This window comes from Apostichopus japonicus, chromosome 18 (genome assembly GCF_037975245.1).
Source record: "Apostichopus japonicus isolate 1M-3 chromosome 18, ASM3797524v1, whole genome shotgun sequence".
Lineage (NCBI taxonomy): Eukaryota > Metazoa > Echinodermata > Holothuroidea > Aspidochirotida > Stichopodidae > Apostichopus > Apostichopus japonicus.
Genome location: NC_092578.1, coordinates 20,207,293 through 20,229,192, shown reverse-complemented (window position 1 = coordinate 20,229,192; position 21,900 = coordinate 20,207,293). Strand labels below are relative to the sequence as shown.

Below are 21,900 nucleotides of genomic sequence, written 5' to 3'. Positions count from 1 at the left end.
ACAAAAAAAGGCCACTTTCCAAGAAAGAAAGAAACAGCCATCATGGCATCTAACAAAACAATGCAAGATATCATATTCCAGAATAAATCAAGAAGACTGGGATATGAATGTAATGGTTTTGTAAAGCATCTAGCATTATGACATCACAGACTACCTTACTTTTAGCCAGTCAAAATATGCCAGATTCTATCAACCATATAGTTGGGGATTCTATCAACCTTGAGTTGGGGCCAACTATTGTTAGTTTTCACCTAACAGGGTGGAATGTATTTAGTGTTTCATTGTCTGCCACCAGTATATGATATGAATCCATTATATGGTCTGTTGTAATACAGCAAGCTTGGAACAAAGACAAGAAGAACTACAAGAAATACATCAAAAATGATTCCAACTGTTAAGTTTTAATTATGATAAATGCTTTTATAAAAAAAAAATATTAAAAGTTGTTCTGATATTGCTTTTGAAAGATGTTGCATCTTGAGTTATGAACAACTTAAGAATTAAAAAAATACAAAATCAAACAATATTGTTTTTGAATGAAAATGGTTGGCGGTGACTCACACCATAAAACCATTGAAAAAAAAAGGAGAGAGAGAAGAAGAACAAACAGGGAAGGATAAGGAAATGAGTCAAAGAACTAGAAATAGACAAGAATGAAAGTATGTAACTATCATAACACTATATGTTAAAGAATTCACTTTGATAGGGGTTGTAGAACCTTACAAATCATGTAATTATCATAACACTATATGTTAAAGAATTCACTTTGATAGGGGTTGTAGAACCTTACAAATCATGTAATTATCATAACACTATATGTTAAAGAATTCACTTTGATAGGGGTTGTAGAACCTTACAAATCATGTAATTATCATAACACTATATGTTAAAGAATTCACTTTGATAGGGGTTGTAGAACCTTACAAATCATGTAATTATCATAACACTATATATTAAAGAATTCACTTTGATAGGGGTTGTAGAACCTTACAAATCATGTAATTATCATAACACTATATGTTAAAGAATTCATTTTGATAGAGGTTGTAGAACCTTACAAATCACTGCTATTCATCCAGATTGCAATTCTATAACACTGAGAAATGACCCTTTAATTAAACATCTGAGGGTCAAGAATTAAAATCCATAACACAGACCTTTTTCTTCAGATTAATAGATGTAACACAAAACTCAATTGAATCACATTATATTACCTCAGATATCATGTTCACAATGCACTAGGAATATTTCAAAGACAACTGGTGTTGGATGTAATCCCAGGGTGCTCTGCTGTTTACATGATATCAAATTGACATGATTAATGTTAACATTTATGTCTGCACTCTGGAGCCGCGTCATTGTTGATTCAGCTGTAAAAGGAGCATTCCAGAGAGCTACTGTAAATATCTTGAAAACAGGAATGGTTATAGGAAACGTAACAAGCACTTCAATGTTTCTATTGTCTTAAACTTTAAGATATCAAGTCTTATATTCTGCCTAAAGTCTTCCTTCAGTGGTCTCAGAATGGCCTCAAAGTATCTCAAATAACATCCTCATCAAACTAAGACACTGCTATCTCAAGAATATTTTACCTTTTGAAAAGCTTAACTGTCTAATTTGATGATTTCAAGAGTCTGGATGTATATATATGCATCAATGATTTCTTACCTGGTATATTTCTTAATTGCTCTTATCCATATGTAATAGACAGATACTGTACCATCTTGCCATAGATTAATAATTGTCAAGTCAGGTTGTACAGTATATACTACACTGTGTTACATTAATCAGAAGTACAGTAGGTCAAAGTACAATAATTGGGTCAAAAGCACATGATCACCTCATATATATATATGTTCTATGAGACTATGACCCTTCTGTTTGCTACATATTACATCTGGGCGAGAAAAGACAGCTGTTCCATATTGTCAGTGTTTTCTTGTGATATTACTTCTCAATTATTATGCATCTGACCAAACTAAGACCTCTCATTCCTCTCAACTCATTTCTTTCAGAACATATTATCTGACTAGTATTAGTCAAATGAAAATGGTAAATAATAGTCTCAGTTTTAATGATTCTTTACCTTACTGAAATTTAATGGTCATTAGTCAAGTTGATCACATGCAGTGTTAAGTTAATCATATGCAGTGTTACAGAATCTAAGGGGCTTTGTGATATGGTCACCAGCACTAAAGTTGAGATGTGTTGGAATTGGTCCTACTTTGAAGTTCTTTCCAAGCCTTCTCCACCTGAAGGAAAAATGAAAAAAAAAATGAGAAAACAGGCTTCCAGGGAGAATGATAATTCAAATTTTCATCATGTCTTTGTAGCAACAAGAAACAGGAAGTTTTCCTGATGTGTCCCTCATCCAGGTACAGATCACCAATCCTGAAATCACTGTTTATAACCCATTCTTGACCACTGTAAAAACAATAGCAGGCTCACACTGATTATAATGGATAAACAAACCCAGAAAGACACTTAGCTTTACAATTCCTTTATAACCCATTCTTGACCACTGTAAAAGACAATAGCAGGCTCACACTGATTATAATGGATAAACAAACCCAGAAAGACACTTAGCTTTGCAATTCCTTTATAACCCATTCTTGACCACTGTAAAAACAATAGCAGGCTCACACTGATTATAATGGATAAACAAACCCAGAAAGACACTTAGCTTTACAATTCCTTTATAACCCATTCTTGACCACTGTAAAAAACAATAGCAGGCTCACACTGATTATAATGGATAAACAAACCCAGAAAGACACTTAGCTTTGCAATTCCTTTATAACCCATTCTTGACCACTGTAAAAAACAATAGCAGGCTCACACTGATTATAATGGATAAACAAACCCAGAAATACACTTAGCTTTGCGATTCCTTTATAACTCATTCTTGACCACTGTAAAACACAATAGCAGGCTCACACTGATTATAATGGATAAACAAACCCAGAAAGACACTTAGCTTTGCAATTCCTTTATAACCCATTCTTGACCACTGTAAAAAACAATAGCAAGCTCACACTGATTATAATGGATAAACAAACCCAGAAAGACACTTAGCTTTGCAATTCCTTTATAACCCATTCTTGACCACTGTAAAACACAATAGCAGGCTCACACTGATTATAATGGATAAACAAACCCAGAAAGACACTTAGCTTTGCAATTCCTTTATAACCCATTCTTGACCACTGTAAAAAACAATAGCAAGCTAACACTGATTATAATGGATAAACAAACCCAGAAAGACACTTAGCTTTGCAATTCCTTTATAACCCATTCTTGACCACTGTAAAAAACAATAGCAGGCTCACACTGATTATAATGGATAAACAAACCCAGAAAGACACTTAGCTTTGCGATTCCTTTATAACCCATTCTTGACCACTGTAAAAAACAATAGCAGGCTCACACTGATTATAATGGATAAACAAACCCAGAAAGACACTTAGCTTTGCAATTCCATAATAACCCATTCTTGACCACTGTAAAAAACAATAGCAGGCTCACACTGATTATAATGGATAAACAAACCCAGAAAGACACTTAGCTTTGCGATTCCTTTATAACCCATTCTTGACCACTGTCAAAAACAATAGCAGGCTCACACTGATTATAATGGATAAACAAACCCAGAAAGACACTTAGCTTTGCAATTCCTTTATAACCCATTCTTGACCACTGTAAAACACAATAGCAGGCTCACACTGATTATAATGGATAAACAAACCCAGAAAGACACTTAGCTTTGCAATTCCTTTATAACCCATTCTTGACCACTGTAAAAAACAATAGCAAGCTAACACTGATTATAATGGATAAACAAACCCAGAAAGACACTTAGCTTTGCAATTCCTTTATAACCCATTCTTGACCACTGTAAAAAACAACAGCAGGCTCACACTGATTATAATGGATAAACAAACCCAGAAAGACACTTAGCTTTGCAATTCCTTTATAAACCATTCTTGACCACTGTAAAAAACAATAGCAGGCTCACACTGATTATAATGGATAAACAAACCCAGAAAGACACTTAGCTTTGCAATTCCATAATAACCCATTCTTGACCACTGTAAAAAACAATAGCAGGCTCACACTGATTATAATGGATAAACAAACCCAGAAAGACACTTAGCTTTGCGATTCCTTTATAACCCATTCTTGACCACTGTAAAAAACAATAGCAGGCTCACACTGATGATAATGGATAAACAAACCCAGAAAGACACTTAGCTTTGCAATTCCTTTATAACCCATTCTTGACCACTGTAAAAAACAATAGCAGGCTCACACTGATTATAATGGATAAACAAACCCAGAAATACACTTAGCTTTGCGATTCCTTTATAACTCATTCTTGACCACTGTAAAACACAATAGCAGGCTCACACTGATTATAATGGATAAACAAACCCAGAAATACACTTAGCTTTGCGATTCCTTTATATCTCATTCTTGACCACTGTAAAAAACAATAGCAGGCTCACACTGATTATAATGGATAAACAAACCCAGAAAGACACTTAGCTTTGCGATTCCTTTATAACTCATTCTTGACCACTGTAAAACACAATAGCAGGCTCACACTGATTATAATGGATAAACAAACCCAGAAAGACACTTAGCTTTGCAATTCCTTGCCAGACAGTTTGCTCAAAATAACTATCTGACTAATGTAGAGCAAGTGAGCTAACTTTGTCCAAGAAATGAGTGAGAACCAGAAACGATTTGTAGCAATCCCTTATGGGCATCAACCATGTCATTCACTCATAAGGATTGTACAGTAAAGAAATTTAAACCAAAATGTTTCAATATCCAGAAAGACCAGTCTTCCTATGTGAAATAAAGACACAAGTTACCATTTGAGCTAGCAATTCCCTTTAATAATTATTGAGAGTTACATGACATTGTTTATACATTGTGAAATAGTTTTGAGAAAATGGTCAATTTTTCCACCATTTAAGATAACCTTTAGACCCCTTGAGCCACTTTGTGCCCATTTGATATAATCTGTTGGCTCCTTGAAGCTCAGGAGGTGATAACCATAGGAGGTTTGAGTGCACATTTAAAGCAAGAGTATGAACTCTGAAGCAGATTTCATTACCTGGATGTAAGGTACGTTTCATTGAAGACCTACAGTATAGAGCCCTTCACAAAACTAAACTGACAAATTGTTTACCAAAGATAATCATAGCATTGGAGAATTCACAGATTAATTTAAAATCATAGCATTGGAGAATTCACAGATTAATTTAAAATCATAGCATTGGAGAATTCACGGATTAAATGTAGCTTTAATTTAGGAGTAATCAAGGGTTCGGTTAGGTTTACAAGATTTTCAGACTTTGATGCCTAGTGACCTCATGTGACCTTTCAGTAGGATTCTTGCATTCACTTAGCTGGATCTACATACTAAGATGAAGGTCAAGAAAGATGTACTTTATGTGTTTTCAAGATTTTCAAGCTATCACTTCAAAGTTGTCCTCAGATGAACTACGATGTCCACCAATTTCAATAGGGTTGTTGAACTCAACATGCTGAATCTGCATACCATGTATAAATTTCAACAAAGATGTACTTTTAGACCCCAAATGACCATTGAATTTGAAGTTAATCCACCATTAACATTTTGAGTTGCTGTGTTTACAAGCAAGTGTCACAAACATACACAAATACACCACCAAGGGATCAAAAACGACCCACTGGTTGGAAATCATCTTGTCATTTTCAACAAAATCCATGAAAGAATGTTTCACATTCAACAGTTTGTGCCCTTTGGAACTGTAAGATAGAAGAGGGGGTGGGCCCCAGTCATATTATAATTTATACAAGCTGAAATGAATCGGGTTTGCCAGTTTTTCTGTGACACAACCAGCCAGATTGGGTTGAAACAAAGCTGAATACAAAGTTAATGTAACTCTATGACAATCCACAATGCAGTATATGGGTAGGAATTGTGTGGGTAAGCTATGACAATCCACAATGCAGTATATGGGTAGGAATTGTGTGGGTAAGCTATGACAATCCACAACGCAGTATATGGGTAGGAATTGTGTGGGTAAGCTATGACAATCCACAATGCAGTACATGGGTAGGAATTGTGTGGGTAAGCTATGACAATCCACAACGCAGTATATGGGTAGGAATTGTGTGGGTAAGCTATGACAATCCACAATGCAGTATATGGGTAGGAATTGTGTGGGTAAGCTATGACAATCCACAATGCAGTATATGGGTAGGAATTGTGTGGGTGAGCTATGACAATCCACAACGCAGTATATGGGTAGGAATTGTGTGGGTAAGCTATGACAATCCACAATGCAGTACATGGGTAGGAATTGTGTGGGTAAGCTATGACAATCCACAATGCAGTATATGGGTAGGAATTGTGTGGGTAAGCTATGACAATCCACAATGCAGTATATGGGTAGGAATTGTGTGGGTAAGCTATGACAATCCACAATGCAGTACATGGGTAGGAATTGTGTGGGTAAGCTATGACAATCCACAATGCAGTACATGGGTAGGAATTGTGTGGGTAAGCTATGACAATCCACAATGCAGTATATGGGTAGGAATTGTGTGGGTAAGCTATGACAATCCACAATGCAGTACATGGGTAGGAATTGTGTGGGTAAGCTATGACAATCCACAATGCAGTATATGGGTAGGAATTGTGTGGGTAAGCTATGACAATCCACAACGCAGTATATGGGTAGGAATTGTGTGGGTAAGCTATGACAATCCACAATGCAGTACATGGGTAGGAATTGTGTGGGTAAGCTATGACAATCCACAATGCAGTATATGGGTAGGAATTGTGTGGGTAAGCTATGACAATCCACAATGCAGTATATGGGTAGGAATTGTGTGGGTAAGCAAATCATTGCAATTGGGTTCTCTTCAATGCACATTAGGGAGTGAAAATGTGGTCAAAAATTCCAATGTTTTTCACAGAGGCTTAGGCCCTGACTCCAACTGAACAAAATGAAATGCATGAAATCAATGTTCTTTGGGGAATTAAAAAAAAATTCAGCTATTATTTCTCTCATATTGGTAGACCATCAGAAAATGTCAAAATGGCAACACTGAAAAGCATGATGTATAATATACTTTGATTTTAGGGCTGATGCCATAGGCTCTCTTTCATGTAAAGATAAGAGATTTATTGGATATCTAAGTGATCAATGTAAGTGATCAATGTAATGTTACCTGTTGTTGAGTGTATTCTGGTTGCCAGTAGGTACACAGAACTACATGTGATCTCTGCACCCTGTCTTCATTGCTCATTTGTGATTCAATTCTCTGCAATGCTGTATCCTCACTCAACTTATCTCGGTCCATAATTCTTTGCATTGCCTACCATTCATAGAGACAAAGGACAACAAATCATTTCAATGAAGTACACATTGTATACCCAAAGCAAGAGGTTATTCTGTATTCCATTGCAAGAAATTCTGTTAAAGTATAAAACCAACAGACTTAGTGATTCCTTGCCAAATTTAACATGACTACATTCAATGCAAACTCCACACTAGGTACTTGAACTTAATAAAGTGGTTTAAAAAACCAGCATGAAGTACATTCATCCAAGTTGTACATTTGGAGTTACTCTGATTACAAGGTTTTCAGACTTTGACCTCTGTATATCTCAACTAACCTTTGACCACAAAAACTATGTTATTGTTGTACTCTATAATGTGTACCCACATATCAAGTACTGTAACTTAATCAAGTGTATCTATCCACATACCAAGCATGAAGCTCACCCAAGCATTGCCTTCACATGGTTTTCAGAGTTTTTCCTCTGTTGACCTCAAATGACCTTTGACTTCCACACAAAAAACATAGTATTTTTGCACTCAAGTTCAATCCACATACTAGGTTTAAAGCAATTTACATTTTATTAGTTTGTTATTCACAGAGCTGTTAGAGTTTGACCTAGCCCTCAAATGACAGCTAATGACAGATATCAATTTAAGGGTTCTTGTGCGCAATAAAGTGCATCTATATACCAAATACGAAGTTCATCCACTATGTTCCTCTGAGTTATCTTGTTTATAAGCCAAGGCTTCAAAACACATCATCAACCATTGCTGTTGGCAAGGAATCAAAGAGCTTAGTAATGATGCTGGGACATACAACAAGTTTACCACCTCATAGTACCTACCCTATCTTGCTGCAATATCACTGATACCTGCTCTAAAATGTGACTTCCTGACTAAAATGTCAATAAATAAACCAGGGTATCTGATGTGCTAACAAGACCAGAGAGTGCATATCAAAGTGTTAATAAGCATGCCAATGGTAAAAGACAATTTTAAAGGACATGTTTCCTCCATTTTTATGAAGCACATTTTAGGAGAGAGGTTGCAATATTTTTATGATCATTACATGAGGGCAATCCTAAGTCCTTTGTCAGTGCCTTATATTACTTAGAGAGTCAGGTTGATGACATGGGGAAGAGGGTCTATTTTTAAATGCTTCTGTTCTTTTCAGCATATAATTATTTCACTTTGTAGCTTAAAATGTACATCACTTCCAAAATAACCATTACAAAGGGTGATAGCTTCAGAATTACTTTTCTGTTAAGAAAAACGATTAGCACCTCTGACACTCACTTCCTTCTTTGGGATGATGCAGGACCATATTTCGTGAGTGAAATCATCCCAGTGAGCTTCTAGCAACACTGCTGCATCCAATATACAAACAGATCTTCCTGTTTCAGGGAAATGAGGACAAAATAGTGGTGAAAAGGTGGAGCAGAACATGGTATTCTCTGTTTGAACACTAAAACTGATCAGTCTGAGGACAAAATTTTCTTATGACTCAATCTGTTTGTTAGCCAGATGTGAAAAGTTGATGTTCATAAACAAGATAAACTTTCATAAATGATGGGATAAGAAAAGAAGCCTTTGTTATAATTTCTGGTTAAATGCATGACCTAATGGGTAAAGTAGTTTGCAGGTAAGAATGCAATTTGAAGTCACCCTGGAAAGGCGACTTGTAAACTGTAATGCTACTTAATCAGCATGTAAATTTCTTAAGTTTACCTTCATTTGCATATTGTGATATGAGTTCTCGAGCCTTGCAGGCTATTGCAGGCCATACAATTTGATTTAATACTGTCAGACGACCCTTATCTGCAAAGACCTTTGCACCCAATGCCTTTCGGTTTATATGACCGTCATCTCCAACAATATCTATCGACAAAACAGGAAAGGATTTCAAATATCTTCAAACAAAGTGTGTAAAGAGGACACTGACCCAGCATCCATTCCAGCATTACAAATGTTTAAAACATGTTAGAAAGTGTGGAAGTTGATAAGAACAAATGAAAAGATTGGATAGTGAAACAATGCTACAATCAAAAGTAGAAAGATTTCTTTCAAAAGGCTAAATAGATGTTATGTATTATTTGAAAATGGCTTTGGTTGGTTATAAGTGAAATTACAACAAAATAAAAGTAATACTATATTAGGACAACATCTCAGACCTGCTTTCAACCTATGAACCAGAAGGAAACCCCTTCCAGCAATTACTTGCCTTTAAATACATTACATATGCAGCACAAGAGAAGTTTGCAAGCTAACCCTGGCTGAAGTTCATACTGCATGTACCTAAGCCTTTATCCTCCACCTAAAACAGCAAGGAGCAGGAGGTTCTCCTACTTTCACATCTTCGTTGATAACTGACCTTTAGAAATTATATGAGCTTTCACCTGTACATTTGGGTATCTACCATGCATATATAATATCTTTTTGGGTAAAGTTCTCAAGATACCTTGGATATTTTTGACCATTTTGAACTCTGTAGACCCCAAATAACCATTGACCTCCACACAAATAATAGGGCTCATGTACTCACTATAAGATATGCCAAATATGAGCTATGTGATGTAACCTATCTTGGTATATCATGGTTATTAGGTCAGTGTATTCGGCTTTACAGAGTGTGACCATTTATGACCCCAAATGACCTTTGACTTTGACATAAAATACAATAAGGCTTGTTTACCCACTAAAGGTAAGCCACATGCAAATTATGAGAGCCCATAAAGTTTCTTATCTGGAGATATTATGTTTAAATGGTTTCAAGTTTTGACCCCTAGTTACTTAAATGAATTCTGAACTACACCAAACTGCATAAAAACTTAACACTTCATAAGGCTATGCTACCATGCATATATGAGCTCCTAAAAAGCACCTCAAACTGAGTTCCATGTTATTCAGGCTAATGGTCTGATTCTTACCATCGGAGGTCACTTTCCCGATGTGGAGGTAGGAATAATCAGCCTGTATAGCAGAGTGCATGATTGTCAACCATTCTACTTGTCCGACTCAATCTTGTATTTTCACATGTAAACAGCATGATTCTGTGCATTTGATTAACTGTTGCTTTACCTGTTCCAAATTCTTTGACAACATCTTGAAAGGCATCTGTTCCTGGTAAGTATGCCAGATGGCCAAGTTTATCACAGTCAATGACTCCTGCTCCTAATTTTTCCAGTCTCCTGCAGACTGATGTCTTACCACTTGCAATACCACCAGTCAAACCAATCACATAAGGCACTTTTGGCAACTTTGGATCTGGCTGGAAATTGATAATCAACATAAACAACATAACAATAGAGATATGTCTTTAATGAAGCTACATGGTTTGTTTGTGAAAAAAGTGATGACAGAAGCAGTATTCTTGATTTCTTGCCAGCACTACATACATTGTATCAGGACAATTCCCCCCTGGACAATTCTCCCCGGACAATTGCCCCACCCCCCCTGGACAATTTCCCCCCTGCAAATTGCCCCCCGTTCAATTTCCCCCAGGACAACTGCCCCTTGCACTATTACCCCCAGGACAATTACCCCAGACAACTCCCACCCAGACATTTGCCGGCATAATATTACCCCCAGGTGCAAGGACAATTTCCCCCCAGACTACTAGACTAGTATGTCTAGTGATTCTAATTTAGCGGAACTATTACTTTTAATGTTCCAAGCCCAGATTCTGCAGGTGTGTCCCAGGGTTGGCGCCAAGCCTATTTTTTGTGGCTGGGTGCTGTGGATTTTTTGGGGGTAAAAAGGGTTTGCCGACCACAGCGCTGACCCATTAACCTCCATGTCAGAAACTGTTTCCGATTTTGAACTGTCCCTTTTAAAAAAATCATAAGACAAGATAGCAACACACCACATAAATTATGTGGAACTTGCTGTTTTCAATAGAGGATGCAGAGACTTATGTGTGTGAGTCCAGGGGGTAAAAGTCCGGGGGGGGAGGGCAATTGTCCGGGGGGAAATTGCAGGGGGCAATTGTCCAGGGTGCAGTTGTCCAGGGTGGAATTGTGAAAGAACCACATGCATTACCTAAATAGAAAAATATCTGAACATAACACCTTAAGTTTCTTTGACACATTTCACTCACATTTCACTTATTATGTAAGCTGAATGTAAAGTGAGTGCAACTTTCAGTAGAGTGAAAATTTGAAAGGGGATTTGTAGGTTACTTTTAGCAATGTAATCCTAACTGTGGAATGAAAATTGTCAAGATAATTCTGTAGATGTTGTGAAATAAGAAGAAATTACCTCAGGGGGACAGAGCAGAGATCCTAATAATCTCATTCGTTGACTAGATGAGCTGATTTTATCTTCTTCATGTGCACCATGATGGTCATCAGATATGATCTGGATCTCATGGATATCCAGTTCATTCAAATCCTTTGAAAAGTAGATTTCAATGAGTGTTAAAGTAAGAAGTTTACCTGGAATTTATGGAATATATAAGATTCCGAGATAGCAAATTTGAACCAGAATGCAAAATGGTTTTGATGATGTAACAAGCAGCTTTCTTCATGAATCTGACGTATTGTATAAAGAGGGTTTACATGTTTACAAGGTTTTCATGATTTGACCTCTGATGACCCCAAATGATCTTTGACCTTCACCAAAACGAATAGGCTTCTTTAAATCAATTTGGTACTTCTACACACTAAATGAGAGGTCTGCCACAGCTTCCAGTATTGAGATATCATGACTACAAGGTTTTCACAATTTGACCCCTGGTGACCCCAAATGACCTTTGTCCTCCACCAAAATGGATAGCCTATTAAGACTTGACATGGTGCTTCTACATACTAAATATGAGGTCCTCCTAAGTATTCCTTCTTGAGATATCGTGTTTACAAGGTTTTCACAATTTCACCCCTGACGACCCCAAATGACCTTTGACCTCCACCAAAAACAAGAGGCTTCTTGTTCTGATATTGCACTTCTACACACTATCTATGAAGTTGGTTCGATCTTCCCTTCTGGAAATATCATGTTTACAAGGTTTATACAATTTGACCCCTGGTGAGCCCAAATGGCCTTTAACCTCCACCAAAAACAATAGGCTTCTTGTACTCAATGTGGTACTTCTACACACTAAATAAAAAAAATTGGTCTGACATTCACTTCTTGAGATATCGTGTTTACAATCTGGGCGTCACAAACACACACACACACACACATCATACCCCATAATGAATGCAAAGGTTATGTTTATCATCGAAACCAAAAATGGTAATTATTCAAAGAGAGTTGTGGAATGCATAACGAAATATTAATTTTGGCTTGAGTAGACTAAATTAGCTGAGTTGTTAAGTGTTCCAGCAAAGTGCAGCAAATGCTGCATGGAATCACTACAGCCAAGTTGTTAGGTGTTCTAGCACAGTGAAGCACATGCTGCATGGAATCACTACAGCCAAGTTGTTAGATGTTCTAGCATTGTGCAGCAAATGCTGCATGGATCAATACAGCCAAGTTGTTAGGTGTTCTAGCATAGTGAAGCACATGCTGCATGGATCAATACAGCCAAGTTGTTAGGTGTTCTAGCATAGTGCAGCAAATGCTGCATGGATCAATACAGCCAAGTTGTTAGGTGTTCTAGCATAGTGAAGCACATGCTGCATGGATCAATACAGCCAAGTTGTTAGGTGTTCTAGCATAGTGAAGCAAATGCTGCATGGATCAATACAGCCAAGTTGTTAGGTGTTCTAGCACAGTGAAGCACATGCTGCATGGATCAATACAGCCAAGTTGTTATGTGTTCTAACACAGTGAAGCACATGCTGCATGGATCAATACAGCCAAGTTGTTATGTGTTCTAGCACAGTGAAGCACATGCTGAATGGAATCACTACAGCCAAGTTGTTATGTGTTCTAGCAGGCACTGCATGGCATCACACTAGCCCAGTCTGTATATGTTCCAGGGTGTTATTTCTTGTTTTCCCTCTTGTCCAAAACAAATGACTGTAGTAACACTATAAGCCTTAATATATCTGTTGAATGCACCTTTTCTAGCCGCCTTTTGTTGACTGCTGCACCTCCTTTTCGTGTTTCCTGGCTGACAACGATGCAACCCATGTCTGCCTCAGTGATACTTGGTCCAAAAGGATCAGTGATTGGTACAATGATGTCCTTATGTGCTACCCAAGGTTTCACATCATGTAGAAATTCATAAACATCCTGAATCCGGTTTCCACATGGTTGAAGCAGTTCAGGTAATGTTTTCTCTGCAAAAAAAAGGACTTATTGGTTAGGCAAGTGAACATTATTGAATGAGACAACAGAAAGTATCTTCTTCTTGTTATGATGCAGCATTTACTTACACGAGTTTGCCACTCCAATTGCTGTTATACATGTACGTTTTAAGTGGTTATGTATTATGAGGCTAATTTGGAAGCATAGAGAAAAATCAGTGCAGTTTCAAATTACGATTAACCTTATAGAAAGTTATAAATAAACTTCCAAGGGGTGGCTTGCTCTCTTCTCCAAATGGCACCAGCCTGTTTGTCACGCAGTAATACAACTATGAAGTCTGCCTACCACTGAAGATCCACCTTTCTGTCCCAGCCTGTCTTTACAATACCAACCCATCTGTGTTTGACTATACTTCTCTTTTGCTACCACCATGGTCCTGTTTTCTTCCTGAACTTTTATTTACTTTATACCTTCCTGAAACTTCCTGACACACTGTCTCTGTTTACTTTAGAGAGTGCAGACTTCCCTGGGATGTTAACCCCTGACGAAGAACCAAGCGGCATTCGGCCAACCGGGGTACTGCGCTAATTAATTGTTAAAGTACCATTACGTAATGTATTTCTGTAAAAAAAAATTTCCACCAAGAAAAACTGATTCATTTTTAAAGAGTATCTCTCTAACCTACTTCATTGTGTTCGTCTCCCAAATACATAATACCTGAACTTTGTAACCATCTGGCTATGAGTAACTTTAGCCTATTCCATCTGCACACATCATATACCTCAGATCTCACTCCTTTTACTGTAGACACAAACATTTCATTATTTACAATCCAAAGTTGTGAAACTTATAAATCAACATGAACATGGTCAAATTTTCATTACATCAAATGGTAAGCCACACAAACTTACTATGATTCATGTGTCCATCAGTGACTCCCACAGTAACTTTTGCATTAGCTCTCATAGCAGATTCCGTAAGTAAAACTTTGTGTCCCACATGTAAACGATCAAATGTACCTCCAAGTACTACATGATGGTATGTATTGAGAACATCTGTTATGCTAGGTGATTGAAGTACACTTTCCTGACTCCATGAATTAGCCATCAAACTGTATGGTAACTGATGCATTACAGGTTCTGATGGAAACAAAATCCAGTTTTTCAAATAAGATGTAACATCTGCAAATGGGAGGCCTGAGTCTGTGTAAATTTCTTGGACAGAGTGCAGAAGAGGAACATCATGACTTGAGCTTCGGCCTCCTGTATTCCGTAAAAGAATCCTGGTGTCTGGAAAATTCTTTATCTTGGATGATTCTACATAAACTTTTGTTGCAAAATCTAGGAAGCTCCTGGATGGTGGAATGCACACATTTTTATCAATGCCATGCTGGTTCTGCAGGCATTCCTCAAGGTCTGGATGTAGATGGATATACAACACTTGAGTTATCTTTTGGCTAACATAATGAAGAATCCTAGGAACTTTGTGGAAGAGTTGATGAGAGGGAGATGTCAACAACAACAGTCCAGTCGGAGCTGCCATGGTTAGTTAAGCCTGTTGTTGAAATTTGGAGGTGGTCACATACTTCTTACTACACTCAGAGAATTTATTTTTCAGAGTAAACTTCAGGATATATCTGTTGATACAAACAAGAAAACAGGTCTAGTTCTAACTCCACATATTATGGGATAGTTTAATTTAATCAAAACTTGTAAACCTGTCCACTCAGACTACCAAGTCTCCCTCCCACCAGTCATAGGCAATTCTTACATCTAGCAACAGTTTTCAAAGGGCTTGAAAATTGTATCCCTTAAAGGCACATAAATGCATATGGTCTGGTAACTGGTTCCACAGATACAAGGAGCAGGGTAGGCAAAACATTGGTACCCATATGTTTTAATCGTGGGTTGGAGAGAAAGGTCGGCCTTGGCAGAGAAATCAAGACAAATGGCAGGAGCATTGGAGAAAAGTAATTCATATATATTTTCAGGCTGTTCCAAGCTATGAGGACAGAAAGTGTGTAGGAGTATTTTAAATTGAATTCGGTCGCTAATAGGAAGCCAGTGAAGTTCCTTTAAGAGTGGAGTTGTATGGCAACGTTTCTTCTTCCTTTTCACAATGGGTGCCGCAGAGTTTTCAATTTTCTGAAGTATCTTAATGGATGGATCTGACAGGCCAAAAAGTAAAGAATTTAGAAAGTCAAGCCTGGAGATTTCACAGGTTTAATCATCAAGATCTTTCCTTAATAAACTGATGGTCCTCAATTGGCAGAACAACAAAGATACTCAATACTGTATGTTTCTAACTTGTCATGTTTTAGTGTTTGCACGGGGTATCCCGGGTACTCACCTGACGGGATACTACCTAGTCCCAAATCCTACGCAAAGTGTGATCTTTTTCTTGCAAACCGTTGGTTAGGCTAGATTTCCCATTGGCTTAGTGTGGTTTTAGGCTACTATTGAAAGAATTCTCACAATTATTTATTTCTTCATTCATTTATTTCATAGAAGGAAAGACTGACAAGGAAATTTATATGTTAAATGGATTATAAATAAATATAAAAAATAATAATCACAAGTGGCTTTTTACTAAATATTTATGCTAAATGCGATCAAATTGCTGGAATCGCCCAATCCCCCAGCAAATGTGAACCCTGGGCCTGCATAGTGTAGTAAAAACTGTTTAAGAGCTGAGCCTGATGCAGATTTTATCTTACCGACTATTGGTCGAACACTAATAATGAACAATTTGGAAAAGTTCCCTTGGGTTGGAAGCATTGGTAATCCTTTCAGAAAAGTATTTCTTCCTCGTATTAGTTTAATTATGCATGACTTTACATTGATGAATGAATTAATAAATCCCTATGTACAGTTTCAGTTTTATGCCAACAGCGTTCATGCTGTTTTCTGACTTTTTTAGCACTTACAAGGTTAGGAATAAACCACTGCCCTTTTTTCTTGTGAATTTTGATAATCTTTGTTATGACTTGAGCATGTTTATCAAGTAAAGATTCAATTGAGTCATTGGTTTCCTGGAGGTCCGAGAGAAAAGATAATTTGGTAGAAATGCAAACTGGGCTATCATGAAGGTCTAGTCTAAAGTCATCCAGGTCAATATTATTAGTCTTCCGGAAAGTTATTGAAGCCTTCTTCGTTACAGGTGTATCACTTTATACTTAATTTGCAAGAGACAAGCATATGATCAGAAAAATTGGAAGGCTCAGAAATGAAGATGTCATTCCCAACTTGTTCTGAAGAATGAGAAATAGCCAGGTTCAAGATGTGACCAACTTTACTGTATGTGTAGGCGAGTTAATATGCTGTTACAAGTTTCCATAATGAAGTGAGAAAATATTTTGACATTTGTATGCAGAGCAATCCATGAAATTAAAATCACCAATTGAATGACTGTGATTACTGCATTCCATGCAGTTCAAATATTAGGTTACTTTGCAACGGTACTGTAGCAGACCCGTCAACTCTCCTGGTTTTACCGGGAGACTCCCAGTTTTTACCCGAATCTCCTGGCCTCGCGGAGTAATATTCTATTCTCCCGTTTTTTTAATGTTTCATCACTTGCGACATTTCTGAAAATAGCAAACAATTAGTCCTATGTAACGCTGAACAGGAAAGGCTATTCAGTGTAGTTGGCAAGAACAAGACTGACAGTCGGTCAAGTCTCAAGCTTCATGGGACTCTTATCTAGCATATTAGCCATGAAGTCAGAGTACCCAGAGTCCACTGTTCCCTGTTTCGAATGGAAGCCTACTAAAGAAACCCTGTAGAAAGCGAAGCAAGCTGCTGTAAACTACAACAAGAAACACTGATTAGATGATTCTCTCACTGTATTGTATACTGTAAGTAGACTACAGTACCGCTCACGTATAACTCGCGTAGACGTATACTCTACGTTTATCTACGCGATTATACGCGATTATACGATGTTATACGTTTCTGTACGCGACTTTCTACGCGGTGTCTACGCGGCGTCTACGCCGTGTCTACGCGGCTTAAGGCTTCGCTTCAGTGCACCTGAATAGGGATTATACGCGCGTAAAGACGTACAATCTCGTATAATCTGTAAACGTAGCATATTCTCAGCCGCTTTATATAGCAGAGCTTCTATGGGTTACAATAAACTGTGATGCAGAAAAGAGTCGGTAAACTCAACATCAAGTAATGTCTTCTAAGCCTTTCCAAAATATTCAACCACAGAGTAAGCATATACTTAAGCCGTTAAGAATAAGAGTAACAAAGAAAACAGCGCTACTAGAAGTACAAACGATCGATACAATCAGTGCAGGAAAACTTCAGCAAGGAAACTTTATCAATTACAATGTGCACCAGTCTGTTAATATTTATACGAGTTCCTCCCGTTGGGCATTAAATTGAATGTATAGGTAACAATTAATGAGAACATGGTAGGCCTTGGCCTATCCTACCTTTTAGCCTTCATCGAAAGTTACGCCGTATATACCTCGCAAGAAAACCACGATAACCGTTTAACGAAAAAAAAAAAACAATATTTGAACTTGAAGATCTGACTTCCAACAAAAGCAATGACAAGGTTTTGGTTTGGCCTACTATTAAAAAATATTTTCAGAAGAAAACCCTTACGATTTTTTTTCCACAAATATTGAGGCTTATGTTGTATTAGTGCTTCCTCACAATCAAGGCGCCTCCAAAAATTTCGCTCCGCTTACGTAAAACTTCAATATATATATATAACACGTGGAAAGACCCGATTACACACATAATTCCCATTGACATTAGTCACGGAACATAAATTGGTCATCGACATTCGAACTTGCCCAGGTTCACTTCACCATGGGAACGAAAGAAGTTTTATCAGTCGAAATTTATGATTGGTTGCCTTTTTAATAAAATGTTATCGTAAACACAAACATAAGCGACTTTGGATACTTTTCCTACTGTATATGTAGCGTTTCTATTTTGCACTCCTGGCACGATGCCAAACTAAATATTTCGAAATGCAGTGTATTGCTTTTTCCACAAGGGCCATTGCTGGTATGTTATATTGAAAGTACATAGGCCTGGCCATTCAGAAAGTGTTGAAAAATCGTGTAAGGTGAATTAATGATTTGAGCAAAGTCAAAGGTGATACAACTTTGAACACAAAATTGCTGCGAAGAAATATATTGAAGTAACGTCATGTTTTGACAAAAGCATTCAATGTACAATAACTATTTACTAACCTTTTGAAACAAAAATTCAAGCAGAAGGAGTGGGGAACAGTAACACGAAATAAGAGAAATATCGACATATTGATGATAATGGCCATCGGTGTCGGGCGACAACCAACCATTCCCACTATATCTTATCCTGGTTCTAAGTGGCTTCCGTTCAACAAAAATATCGTTTTACCTAGGCTCAAAACGTCGCACAAAATATTTTCAAAACAACGGTACACATGAAGTAATCCAATAAATCCCAGACTGAACAACGAATATAAATACGGGTACACTACAGCATCGTTACTTTAATGTTTACCTCCTGCCGACACAACCGAAAATTTTTTAATGTTTAATATGTAACACGGAGATACGTATTGAATTTTTTTTAAAAAATAATTTCAATGTTTTAACATGTCACTCCCGTAGCTCCTTAAAAGTTGCTAAGCTTTTTATTGATAACGCCGAACGTACCGCCATTACCAGACACACAAGGCGCCACGAAATGTAACAGTTTAAAAAGTCGGAAACATCTGAAAGTACTAGTAATATGCAAATGTTACGAACGTTTTACCCCTACGTTAAGTGTATTTTTTCTCACCGTTCAATCGTCCGGTTATTTTCCTTTTTTTATCTTCAATGGTTATCGAAGTTTGTTTTTGACAATGAGGAAATGTTATTCGCAAAATTTGAACATATTGAGAAACAAATCCCAGGGCGTAAAATCTCACGAACATACTTGTACTTCCAGGAATCCAGGGTAAGGCTCGTTGCTGCAAAGGTTGAGCTCACACGCGCTAAGCAAGGTACCTGGGAGACTGCTTGGGCCACCCCTCCTCTCTTACGAGACAGGTTAATATAGTGTTGCACGTTTTTGGCAGTTTGCCAGGGTTGTAACAACTCCTTGTTAGGTCAGAATGGAATGCAAATTAACAGGTGTCAGGCTTGTGAGCAGAAACCAGGACATGACCTAGATTTCCAGGGTAGTCAATATTCCGCGCGCGCACCTGCAGTTGGGATATTTGGTGATCACGTTTTAGTACGCATGACATGGGAAAACGAAAACCTCAAATGAAACTTACTGTTGGAATACGTGGAGTTTACTATTCTGATGTTCGGTTACAACTGGTTCTTATAATGTCAAGTTGAATGGAGCTGGTAAGCATCTTAGCGCCATTTTAAATTGTGCTCGAACACTTTTGTCATGGCCAATCAGTCTGTGGATCCTAAATGTTTTTTATTTGGCAAACGGACATTCAAGGGAAAAAGTCATGCAATTGGAAACTGTTTTCCTACATTCTAAGAAGTATAAGTTTTTTACGTAACACCTTTTTTTGTTCAAAGTTTTATGTTTTAGCATAGGCCTACTCAAATCAACTGAGGGAGAACAGGATGTTCAATGAAGGTTTACATATTTTCATATGAAAGGTTCGCCGTTTTGCGGCAAATTCTCTGCCTCTTTCAATACATATTTTCCAATAACACACTTCTTGCGACAAAGAATTACCATACGTTGAGTTGTTCTTTTTTTTTCAAATAAAATAATGTTTCTCGTACGAAATCTGAAAAAAAACGGGCGGCCATTATTTTTTCTTTTCATTGCTTTAATACTAGTTCGGAATACGTGGCTTCCTTTACAAAATATTATTTAATGATAGTTTAGATTGCTTGTAATCCGAATAGACACCCGGGGATTCAGGAAAAAGGGGGCCCCTTGTGCGGGCGAAAAACTGTTTTGTTTTTAACCGGCCCTGCTTCAAGTTGTTCGGTGGAAGTTTTTCTTTTCATTCCAACGAACCAACGGTAAATTAAATAAAAATTGACAAAGAAACGCTTAGTAATACTTTATTATTTCTTCAAAATGTTGACAACTATTCAAAGTAAACTAATCCTCCGTGGAACAGAACCTCTACAACTGAAAAATAAAGTCGGGGAAAGAAACACTGAATAGAAACCCAATTAACGAAAAACATTCTATGCCATCAAACACTTTACCTTCGTCCCCTTCGCTGCAAAGTGAATATCACCTCTTAAACTACGATGTAAGAAACGGCTGTTTTAAACATTTCACTAACTCTTTCGGCGATTTTAATCCCTATTCATTGAGCACAATAGCATTTCCTGCGTATAAACTCGTAGAGGGATTATACGCGGTGTCTACGCGGCCTCTACGCGGCAATTTCTTTGTCAACGAGTTTATACGCGAGTGTACGTGTTTATACGTGTTTATACGATTCTGTGTGCGTACACATGTCCAGTTATACGTGAGCGGTACTGTATACTAATTTAGGAGTTTTTATATCATTTCAGTTGAAAATTACCAACATCCCTATTTTCCCCTTGTTCTCCCTACTTTTAGGCCCTGAAAAATGTTATTCTCCCTATTTTGGTGTCAAACAGGTTGACAGGTCTGCTGTAGGTCCTGTGACCTGTTCATAATGCGTCTCTTGACTATAGACCTGTACTACAAAACTAAATTAGGCTAAAAATAACATTTATTATGTTAATAAAAGGCAATATGAATGCAGGACAAAACTAATCAGAGAATGACAACACAACTCTTGTCAGTGTAACAAAACCCTAGAGTTAGGGCCTAGTAAATAAATGGCACAATACAACCAGTGAAGGATGGGTCTTGGTCTTGGTGTGATACTGCACAAATCGCCCCTGATGTGGCTGTTGACGTGCAGTCCTTCAACTTTTGCTAAGGTGCTGCTGACTTCCCATGGGTCTTAGCCACAGCCTACAAATTAGAAACATGGGCCTACACTACAGTTACTAGTTAGACCTTGTAACCGTTGGGCCCTGTGCTGAGACTGGCCTTACCAACTGTAGTGCTAGGACTCGGCTAAGTTCTAATTTTGTTAGGCCTACTTGTTATGCCTAACCTAACTAGGCTATGTACTGTAGACCTACGGTAGGTAATAGAAAAGCGTTTGTGCAGAAAAGAAGTACACTTAATTAAATTGCGTCATTCCAATTTTCATGGAATGAGGAATACTGAAAACTTTTCTTACAAAATAAAGGTAGTAAGGTACTTTTGGTTTGTGATCATATGATTTCCATAGCTCGTTCATTTCATACCTGGGCCCAGGGACGAGGGAGTCTGCTTTATCAAGCGTTGAAAATACAGTTTACAGTATGGGCAAGTATTAGAAACTATAATGAACGTGC

General features: G+C 37.5%; 1 protein-coding gene across 7 annotated transcripts; it reads right to left on the bottom strand.

The window, feature by feature from the left end:
- Positions 1–384: 384 nt before the first annotated feature.
- Positions 385–21,886, bottom strand: LOC139959002 (bifunctional coenzyme A synthase-like). 7 transcript variants are annotated; one of them, XR_011789935.1, is made up of 10 exons: positions 21,744–21,880; positions 14,447–15,171; positions 13,347–13,567; positions 11,601–11,732; positions 10,422–10,611; positions 9,072–9,221; positions 8,640–8,737; positions 7,231–7,377; positions 2,087–2,252; positions 385–1,370 (listed from the first exon to the last, which is right to left on the bottom strand). XR_011789935.1 is itself a non-coding variant. In XM_071956477.1 (10 exons), the coding sequence occupies exons 3-10, from the start codon at positions 15,075–15,077 to the stop codon at positions 2,193–2,195; spliced, it is 1,629 nt and encodes a 542-aa protein (XP_071812578.1). In that variant the 5' UTR covers positions 15,078–15,171; positions 15,885–15,987; positions 16,462–17,396; the 3' UTR covers positions 385–2,192. The 7 variants fall into 7 exon arrangements, 6 of the variants coding, with proteins under 6 accessions (XP_071812578.1, XP_071812579.1, XP_071812576.1 ...); XM_071956477.1 differs by lacking the exon at positions 21,744–21,880 and adding exons at positions 15,885–15,987; positions 16,462–17,396 and having other exon boundaries at positions 385–2,252; XM_071956478.1 differs by having other exon boundaries at positions 385–2,252; positions 21,811–21,886.
- Positions 21,887–21,900: the final 14 nt, after the last annotated feature.

What these genes read in the sequence shown, in the direction of transcription:
- LOC139959002 (XM_071956478.1), bottom strand. Translation starts at nt 15,077, where the DNA reads ATGGCAGCTCCGACTGGACTGTTGTTGTTGACATCTCCCTCTCATCAA. An exon ending in TGATGGACACATGAATCATA is followed by an intron (nt 13,568 to 14,446) that starts GTAAGTTTGTGT and finishes TTTTTTTTGCAG; the next exon opens with AGAAAACATTACCTGAACTG. An exon ending in CAGAATACACTCAACAACAG is followed by an intron (nt 2,253 to 7,230) that starts GTAACATTACAT and finishes TTTTTCCTTCAG; the next exon opens with GTGGAGAAGGCTTGGAAAGA.